The sequence below is a fragment of the Capricornis sumatraensis genome, chromosome 8 (genome assembly GCF_032405125.1).
Source record: "Capricornis sumatraensis isolate serow.1 chromosome 8, serow.2, whole genome shotgun sequence".
Lineage (NCBI taxonomy): Eukaryota > Metazoa > Chordata > Mammalia > Artiodactyla > Bovidae > Capricornis > Capricornis sumatraensis.
Window position 1 is genome coordinate 64733855 of NC_091076.1, and position 10716 is coordinate 64744570.

The 10716-nt window shown below is 44.5% G+C and overlaps 1 protein-coding gene across 1 annotated transcript; it reads left to right on the top strand.

The window, feature by feature from the left end:
* Positions 1-7176: 7176 nt before the first annotated feature.
* LOC138084679 (WAP four-disulfide core domain protein 18-like) lies at positions 7177-9059 on the top strand. The gene is made up of 3 exons (XM_068979045.1): positions 7177-7296; positions 7916-8064; positions 8889-9059. Exons 1-3 carry the CDS (start codon positions 7212-7214, stop codon positions 8934-8936), a joined length of 282 nt encoding a protein of 93 aa, XP_068835146.1. The 5' UTR covers positions 7177-7211; the 3' UTR covers positions 8937-9059.
* Positions 9060-10716: the final 1657 nt, after the last annotated feature.

A 10716-nucleotide genomic window follows, 5' to 3' on the forward strand; every position in this document is an offset into this window, starting at 1 on the left:
GGGCCCCAGGGGTAGGACAGCTGCTTGTTTTAATCTGTATGGGCTGGAGTTTTCATGTAGCCATCATCTTGATGTGGAACTGTTGGAAGTGCTTCCATAACCTTTCTATGAATCTCTTAATGAAGAAGTGCTTTTTGAAACAGCATCAGAGTATGAATGTGAATGTGAATGTGTTAGTTGCTCAGTCGTGTCCAACTCTTTGCGAGTCCATGGACTTGAGCCCACCAGGCTCCTCCATCCATGGAATTCTCCAGGCAAGAACACTGGAGTGGGTTGCCATTCCCTTCTCCAGGGGATCTTTCCAACGCAGGGATCAAACCTGAGTCTCCCGCATTGCAGGCAGATTCTTTACCATCTGAGCCACCAGGGAAGCCCACAAAAGTGTCTATACAGGATAAAAGACTTAAAAGGCATGGTTAAACATCTGATTACAGTGTAATCAATAAAGAAACTTGGTTATAGTAACCAGAATTATGAATGATTATATTTAACTTAACCTATTGGCACAATGGGGAGACACAAGAGATGTGGGTTCAATCCCTGGGTCCAGAAAATCCCTAGAGTAGGAAATGGAAACCCACTCCAGTATTCTTGCCTGGGAAATCCCATGGTCAGAGGAGCCTGACAGGCTACAGTTCATGGGGTCGCAAAGAGTCAGACACAACTGAGCTCAAGCAACCACAAGCACAAGAACCAAATAATCCTAGTTAAATACTCCTCTTTACAACTTGTTGTTGTTTTTCAGCTGCTAAGCTGTGTCTGACTCTGTGATCCCATGGACCACAGCACACCAGGCTTCCTTCTCCTTCACTACCTCCCGGAGTTTGCTCAAACTCATGTCCGTTGAGTCAGTGATGTCACCCAATCATCTCATCCTCTGTCACCCTTTCTCCTCATGCCCTCAACCTTTCCCACCATCAGGGTCTTCTCCAATGTGTTGGCCCTTTGCATCAGCATCAGCATCAGTCCTTCCGATGAATATTCAGGATTTATTTCCTTTAGGATTGGCTGGTTTGATTTCCTTGCTGTCCAAGGTACTCTCAGGAGCCTTCTCCAGCACCACAACTTGAAAGCATTAATTCTTCAGTGCTGAGCCTTCTTTATGGTCCAACTCTCACATCTGTACTTGACTACTGAAAAAAATCATAGTTTAGACTATGATTAGTTCTATACTTGGTATCATTGATCAGTTCACGAAAATTCAAGATCTAAAAGGGAAAATGAATTTTAAAGTGTAACTCACAAAATTTTTGTGTACCTGCCTCTGGGTGCTACCACTCCATCCCCAAGACCATTCCTAGCCTTTGTCAGTAAAGTGATGTCTCTGCTTTTTAATATGCTGTCTAGGTTTGTCATAGCTTTTCTTCCAAGGAACAAGTGTCTTTTAAATTCATGGCTGCAGTCACTGTCTGCAGTGATTGTGGAGCCCAAGAAAATAAAATTTGTCACTGCTTCCATTTCTTCCCCTTCTATTTGCCATGAGATAGCCGGGAAAAAGATCAATAACCTCAGATATGCAGATGATACCACCCTTATGGCAGAAAGTGAAGAGGAACTAAAAAGCCTCTTGATGAAAGTGAAAGAGGAGAGTAAAAAAGTTGGCTTAAAGCTCAACATTCAGAAAACGAAGATCATGGCATCTGATCCCATCACTTCATGGGAAATAGATGGGAAACAGTGGAAACAGTGTCAGGCTTTATTTTGGGGGGCTCCAAAATCACTGCAGATGATGATTGCAGCCATGAAATTAAAAGACTTTTGCTCCTTGGAAGGAAAGTTATGAGCAACCTAGATAGCATATTCAAAAGCAGAGATATCACTTTGCCAACAAAGGTCTGTCTAGTCAAGGCTATGGTTTTTCCAGTGGTCATGCATGGATGTGAGAGTTGGACTGTGAAGAAAGCTGAGGACCGAAAAATTGATGCTTTTGAGCTGTGGTGTTGGAGAAGACTCTTGAGAGTCCCTTGGACTGCAAGGAGATCCAACCAGTCCATTCTGAAGGAGATCAGTCCTGGGTGTTCATTGGAAGGACTGATGCTGAAGCTGAAACTCCAGTACTTTGGCCACCTCATGAGAAGAGTTGACTCATTGGAAAAGACTCTGATGCTGGGAGAGATTGGGGGCAGGAGGAGAAGGGGACGACCAAGGATGAGATGGCTGGATGGCATCACCGACTCTATGGACATGAGTTTGAGTGAACTCTGGGAGTTGTGATGGACAGGAGGCCTGGCGTGCTGTGACTCATGGGGTCACAAAGAGTCGGACACGACTGAGCGACTGAACTGAACTGAATGAAACTGGATGCCATGATCTTATTTTTTTTTAATATTGTGTTTCAAGCGAGCTTTTTCACTCTCCTCTTTGATTCTCATCAAGAGGTCCTTTAGTTCCTCTTCACTTTCTGCCTTTAGAGTGATTTTTCCTGGCAATACTGGTTCCTGCTTGTGATACATCCAGCCCAGTATGCAAGATACTTCAGAGGCCTTCTAAATTATCCCAAATTTACTTGGAAATCAAAAGAACTTTAATTGAAATTTGGTATTTGGGACACTTGTCAAAAAGTTTTCAAAGCACATGGTCAAATAAGATCTTTAGTCACTGTGAGACAATACTTATTCCTTATTGAAAGTAATAAGAGATTGCAAAAGCAAAGCAAATCATTTAGAGGCAAATAAACACATTATCTGTTGTCAAAAGCAGTATTTCTAGAACACTTTGGAGGGAGAAACCAAATCCAGTCTTGTTCTAGCCCATTCCTAACAAAATCCATTTACCCAGCTAAATTCAATCCAATCTTAGAAAATCCTGAACATACACAACTCTTTTTAGTACTTTTTCATTCCTCAATCTACTAGAACTTGTTCCCTCAGGGTCAGAAAGTCGTTTGATCAAGCTTGCTTTTACTACCTGTATATGCAGAAAAACTAGTTTTGAAACCAGTTTTTAAGAGTTTTATCTAAACTAACTTTATCTTATGTCAAAACAAAATTGGTGACCACACAATGTTACCCCATGTCACAAGGCAGAATGGCCATCACAAATCACAACACAGAACTCAAAGTATAAAATACACACAGATCCGGCTGTCCTCATCAAACATTTCCTAAAATGAGAGATTGCAGTCTCTCAGGAAACCTCCTTCAGAGACAAGAACTTCAGATCCAAGTATGAACAGAGTATATGGAAATATCTCAGGTCTTCAAGATTTCAAAGGGAGGAGAGGAGGCCACGTTGAAAGAAGAGGGGGGTGGTGGAGGAACTAAGGGGGTGCCCTTACAGACACCTGTTGGTCACTTGCAGGTGCCCAGGTGTTATGAGACTTTCCCCTGGGCTTCCAGGAAGGGAGGATGGGAACCCAACCCTACCAGAAACTAGAGGCCAGATACCAGACCTGAACCAGAGTCAGAGTTCTCTGCCCACCAGAGGTGATCAGGTGTCAACCCTCAGATCAGGCGGAGGCCCTTCAACCAGACTCCTGTGTCCAGGACCAGGACAGAATGAAAAATAGGAGGATAGGAGGGAATGAAATGAGGAAGAGAGAGGGAAGGGGAAAGAGGTCAATAAAATCTCCTGTCCCTTCCCTGGTCAAGGCACCCTGGCCAGTCATCCACATCAGGAGGAGACCAGGGACAAAATGGCCCCAGCTGTGGCCCCTGGGTCTGGTCCACCAGTGGGTGAGCTGGTCTACAAGTGCCCCAAGTGGTCAGGACGTCAGCTGTAGTGAAGAAGAGATCCCACCAGAGTCGCCGTTTGTTGCAGGAAGGGAAATCTCTTCCAGGGTCTGAGAGTGGGCTCTTATTTAACATTCAGAAACAAATTATCTGAGGAGGCACAAATGCTGACAAAGCAAGAGTCTTTACTGGAAACGGACACCCAGATACAGAGCCAAAGGGCAAGAGAACCCAGGGAACTGGCTCCCAATCTCGGATTTTATGGTAATGGGGTTAGTTTCTGGGTTGTCTCTGGCTAATCATTCTGACTCAGAGTCCTTCCTGGTGGTGTGTGCCTCGCACAGCCAGGATGGATTCCAGTGAAAAGGGTTCTGGGAGGTTAGCAGGACATTTGGACTGGCATGTCATCTCTCCTTTTGAACTTTCCTGAATTCTTCCAGTTAGTGGTAGCTTGTAGTTCTGAGTTCCTTACCAGTACCTCCTGTTGTAAGATAACTCATGCAAGGGACTACTGTTTTGCCTGGCCAAGTCGGCCAAGTCCTCTAACACTGCCATTGGAAATTCCACATCAGTGCTCCATTGTGGGTTTGGAGTGTTTACAAGGAATGACATTCTTTGAATTTCAGTTTCTTCCTCTGTGACATGGGGATGCCCATGGAAGCAGCTCCACAGGCTTGTGAGCCTTCAGTGAGATGATTCATATAAAGTACAAGCACAGGACCTGCCAGACAATTTCACGCTTAATAAAGGTCAAGTATTGCCATTATTATTGTACAGAGTCTCTCTTTAATAATCTTGCAGCATCTGTTCTTGCAATGCCTATTCAGCAAGACATTACAGGCCTTAATTATGCTTTGCTTCATATTGGAAACTCAAAGTACTACAATAACAAGCCAATTGTATTGTGTTATACAATTTCTCTAGTTAAATTCCTTTTCTGTGCTGAGTATTCACTGCCTCATATTCCCAACTGAGATACATCCCAAGGGGAGGATGGGACTAGAAGCTACAACTAGTCCATTAAAAACTTAAGAGGGGAGGGATACATTAGGAGGTTAAAATTAACAGATGCACACTACTGTATATAAAACAGATAAACAGCAAAGACCTACTGTATAGCACAGGGAACTCTATTCCATGCCTTGCAACACCTGTATTAGTCACTTAGTCATGTCCAACTCTTTGCAACCCCATGGACTGTAGCCTACCAGGCTCCTCTGCCCATGGAACTCTCCAGGCAAGAATACTGAAGTGGGTGGCTAATCCCTTCTCCAGGGAACCTTCCTGACCCAGGGATCAAACCCTGGTCTCCTGCATTGTGGGTGGATTCTTTACCATTTGAGGCAACATCTATAAAGGAAAAGAAACTGAAAGAGAATAGACATTTGTATACATGAATAACTGAATCACTTTGCTGTACACCTAAAACTAATGCAGCATTGTAAATCAACTATACTTCAAGAAAAACATAAATAAATAAAATTCTTAGAAAATTTAACTTGGGAAGCAAGGCTACAAATGTACTTGATCAGTATGTGAGAAATCCATGTCTCCTTTGCTGTGGAAGGAAGTGTAGAGTGTATGGTCTCTTTTTTCTTCCTTTCAGCTTTATTGATATATAATTGACATACAGCACTGTACATGTTAAAGGTATAAAACTTAGTAATGTGACTTACATCCATTGTGAAATGATCATCATGATAAGTTGAGTGGACATCTATCCTCTCATAGAGATATAACAGTGAAGAAATATAAGAAAATGTTTCTGCTTGTGATGAGAACTCTTAAGATTGTCTGTCTTAACCACTTTCACTGTTTACATGTAGTGGTCTTAGTTATCTTTACATATTGTATATTATATATAGAAGCATTACAATGTATATGATACACATTCACAGCAAATTATTTGATAACAAAGAAATCCCCAAATCTGCTAAATGTCAAAAATTGAAGTTTGGTTAAATAAATTATAAACCATTCATATAACAGAATTTTAGATAGCGGTTATTTTTTAAAAGAAAAAGAGGTTACTATCCTAGAAAATGCTCCAAGACATAACATTACATGAAGAAAGGAAAACAATGCATATAAATATTTCTGCAAAATAAGTATATTTATATATATACATATATGTGTACATAAAAGCATAGGAAAAGGACATGGAAAAATACATAGCAAATTGGTAATATTGTTACTTCCTGGAAGATTACTTGGGCTATATCTGTATTGTTAGAATTATTGACCACAATCAGGTGTTTGTTGTGTGAAAATGAAATTTGACAGATTATGTTAACTCGGCGGTAGTGATCAAGTCCAGCTCACTTTTTGAGAGGGATTCGAGAGCCCTCTCTTGCCAACAGTGCGGCTCCAAACTCTCCTGCAAGCTGTTTGGAGCTGTCCAGCCCTGGCCCCACAGTCACGGCTACAGAATACAGCATCCTGGGGTCCAGCCAGCCATCTTGGGTTTGGATCAGGGCTTCCCCTTTGCTGTGCTGCATGGGGCCATCGATCTCCACCCCAGACTGAGCTCCGTCCCTGGGAATCCTAGTCCCTCCTTCAGACCCAGGAGTCATTCCTGGGGGCTTGTACCTTTTGAACGTGCTGAGATTCCCAGATGCTAATGTGAGCTCTCTGCCTGGAACGGACAGGCTGAGTCCTCCTTTCTTGGCTGGCTTAGCCTTTCTCTGCTCTTGGGTAGCAGGCTTCCCCACAGGAGGTCCTAAGGTGCTTATCTGAGCTCTGACCACCAAGGATTAAGTTGCTTTCTCTTCATTCCCACCGTCATTCAGCTTTTACCTGCATATACCTCTCTCAAAGATTTTGTAATTGGGATGGGAAAATAAGCGGGCTCCTTCCACAGGCCCCTGAGGAGGCTTTTGTGTCTTTCTCCTGTAGTTCTGCTCATGTAGGTCACCCACACAGCCTTCTCTCCAGGAACTTCTTGGTATGGACCAGGGTAGCCTCAGAGACCACCAGTCATCAAGATAGACCATGTCTCTCAACTCTCAAGGGCTCCAGCCAGCTTGTGATCTCACAACATCCATCCCCTTAGATGACTGATTTCACTACCATTATGATTCCACCCTCATGCCTAGCAGGGGCTCCAAAGCACACATTTACCATCCTGTGTAACTGGACCTGCTGGAGACCCCAGATGGGCCCTGAAAATGCCTAGCTTCAAAATTTCAGCTCTCACTGTGAAATTCTAAGTTACATGGAGAAAATTATTTTCTTTGACCGTGGCTCCTAAAGGCACCAGGGAAACCAGAGCCAAGTTGTGATGGAGCAATGAAAGAAAGGCTAAAAAATGTTCCCCAACTCTCCGGTTTGGTATTTGCATATCCAAGAAACCATTCCCTAGTCTGAGAAAACAGTTGTGAAATAGAACAAGGAAACTAGAATATCCTGGGACACTCCCTTGAAAGCTTACATTTTAATACTCTTCTTGTTCTATTGCCTCTCACCTCACCCTCCTTTCTGGTGACACCAAGAGTATAAATTATAGCTGGGCTCTGCCCCTGCACCACACCAGAGGCCAACATGAAGACAGGCACCGTCTTTGTTCTGCTGGCTTTCGTCGTCATGGGGCTGGAGGTCGCCTGGGCTCAGGGATCTCTTGCCAAAGGTGAGGGTGCTGAGGGGACCCTAACTGACAGCAGAGAAGGCTCAGAGCCCCGTGTTAGACCTGAGGGTGGTTTTGCCTGGAAGCAACCAGGTCCCCTCACAGAGTGGGGAGTTGGCATTGATTAGATGCATTTTCTTTGATCTAAATGGGCACTCATCCTGTGTGTCCCATTCTCCCTATCAGACTGGGTTGGGTCTGATTAGAAACCAGGGGTAAAGGGTAAGTTTTCTCTCTAGTTAGGACCTGTGCCTTGTGTATGGGACCCCAGAGGAAGTTGGGGGACAAACGGAATGTGTGAGGCAGGGGATGGTGATCTCTGTAAGCAGAGGCTTTTTCTAGAATCTTCTATTAAGGTGGGAAAAAGAGAGTTGTGACTGTGCAGGTTTCTTATCTTCTGAGACCCTGCAGCCTTCAGAGAAAGGAGAGCATTCTCCTAAGGCCCAGACTGTGGGCTTCATGAGAGAGGAGCAGTGGAGGCTCGGGGAGGAGTCCAGAGCACAAAGGAAGCAAGGGAAGAGGCAGCAGTCCTGCCTGTGATGGAGGCTTCAGGCCTCCGGCGTCCGACCTCAGGCCTGTCTCAGCGACTGCGCCACACGCCAAACACCCTCCTGTGTTTCAGGACGACAGAGACCTGGATTCTGCCCAGAGGTGCCCAAAGGTACTGTGGGAATTTGTGCTGAACTGTGCTCAGGAGATGATTCCTGTCCTGAGGGAGCGAAATGCTGCAGCAATGGGTGTGGTCACGTCTGCAAAACTGCTGTCTTCAGAGTGAGTACAAGGCGGGCAAGAGCTGGCCAAGGGGTGCACACAACTCTCCAGTGGGCTTTGCTCACATGTCCACCGCACAGGAGAGTCTGGAAAACTCCCAGAGAAAGGGGCTCGAAACACGGCAGAAGGACGGCTGGCCACACTACCTGAGGCCTCGTCCTAAAAGAGGAGCCCTCTCCCAGGACAACGCTGACGGGTTCAGTTGAGACAAGTATCCATGATACACATTCACAGGTCATTCTTAACCAAGGTTTTCTCACTTTATTTCTCCTTCCTCACCAAAGGGATTTAACTCTTCCTGGAAAATGGAACAACCGGGGAGGAGGAAGGAAGGGAAAGGGAATCCCTAGGGATTGAGTATCTCCTGTGTCAGGCATGCATTGTGCAGAAATTGAAACAAAAAGACAGATACAACTGGATAAATGAGACAGACATAGATAAACAATCTAAATGTAGGGTGACCAGTGCTTTGCACAGATTTCTTGTACAATCTGTGGGAGAAAGAGAAGGGTTATGGGCTTTGCCTAGAGGGAGAGAGATTGGGAAGGTTGTCAGACAGTAGAGAACATTGAGCGAGCGAATACAGGGTGCAGAAAGTTAGCAGGAGGAAGGCAGGGCAGTTGAGAGGGTGGGAGGAGTATGGGTCTTCCATTGGAGACGGGGAAGTGGTGGTAGTAGGAAGGGGTTGCAGCATCTCAGGGGGATGGTGGAGGGTCATCCATGCCAGAGTCCAGTGAGGAGAGACAGCTTCCCGCTGAAGGGTTTGGTAAACTGCTGGATGTTTCTAAGCACCATTAATGTCATGATCAAATCTGTATTTTTAGAAGGTTGGCTCTGGTGGCCGTGGGAAAGCTGGACTGGACAGTTATTGAGCATGCCTGAACAACAGCACCTGAAGATTTCTTATGAATCCATGAATTCGATGCTTGGCATAACAAGACTTCCATATCCATTGCTTGCTCTTTCCTTTGCCTGGAATTGTAGCCCTGGGGGATAAAGATCTAAAATGGTGCAGGGGCTGCTTTCTTAAAAAACTTGTGTTCAAAATAAACTAAATCTGTGGCATAGTTTGGGCTATGTCTGTCTTTCCATTTAGGCATTCTGGTGGATCTTCTTTGGCTAGAAGGACCATGTGTGTGCTCTGCAGTGGGCCCATGAATATAAGGCACTCAGAAAACCAATAAACCAGACTCAAGTTCCTCCCAGCTAGCTCCTTTCCTCCTTCCACATCTCTGTCTCTAGACAGGGCAGAAGGCTCGAGAATATTTTCTCAAGCGTCCTGTGAAGATGATTTTGTCAAACAACAAAATGAATGAGTATGTAGCACCTAGTAGGCCGATTGCAGCAGCTTGTATTAGGGCAAGACTCCAGAGGAATAGGAGCGGAAGCAAGGGTGGGGATACCCCATTCTAAGGCAGCACACCGACATCTAGCAGGATGCCTAACTCCGGGAGAGTCATCCTGTTCCCTGGGATGTGGGTGACATGAATTGGAAAGTACCAGCTGCTATCTTAAAGTGATTTGAAGTTAGGATACGGTTAGGAGATAAACTCTGAGGATGTAACCTTCCATTCAGACTTCCCTGAGACGTAAGCTAAATCTTACTCTCCCAAAGATTCTGACAAAAATGATGGACGGGACTGACTTTATCTCTCCCGAGAATCGAGTTCTCTGTTCACTTCTTTCCATCAAGATTCCTCCAGTTAGCCTGATGAGTGTGAAATGTGGTCTTCTGTGTCTGTGTCTCCCTGTCATCAACACTGCTCTTGTACATCTCATAAGCGTTATGTCATGTGTCCTCACCTGTCTCTGCAGAGGAACGAAAGCATATTAGCACTGAAATCTTCTGTCACTGTCTGGTCATCCTCATCCCAAACCCTTCCCTTTGGTCATTTATGGGGGTTCATGAGCATACCTCTAAAAAGTTTCCAATCAATTTCACCATTTACCTGCTATTTCTGATTGCCAAAGTATGACCTTCCCTGGCAAAGATACTGGAGGATGGCCTCCTACAACTTCCACTTATGTTTCTCCCCTCAGGTAGTGCAGATATCCCTAGAAAGTTGTTTGTGCTTTTTAGTAAACTTCTCCTTTTTCTCACCTTAGATATAAACTGCCTTTATATCTAAGGGAAAACTCTATTTCTCCCTATAGAAATTGATAAGGCCCAGATAATACAAGATTCACATTCCAGATTTGAAACTCAGCAATATTTCCAATTCAGTGTCAATTCTCCAAATTGGGGAAGAACTCTGCCCCATTTTAGCAGAAGGTGGCCAGAGCCATCTCCTCCCAGTACTCTGAACTGAAACTGAGAAGAACTCTTTGAGGGTCCAGAGTACAAGTCTTTTCTGTGTCCCCTGTTGTTTGCTGGGTATAGCTCAAAAGTCTGATGAGGTTAGTTTCAAGGCTACACTTATTTTTCTTACATTCTAACTATGTTAACTAACGCACTCCCAGGTGCACAGTGGATAAGAGATATGGGAACTTAGCAACAAGCATTGGCTCAACAGTGAAATCTTACACCAGCACTGCTCTAACTTTTTAACTCTTTGAAAGGCTCTATGTTTTAGGCTTCCCCTGCCTCTCACAGTTGGGGGGCTGTAAACAATCACACGCGTAGTTGTAAAAGTCCGGTAAGGCAAGTTAGAG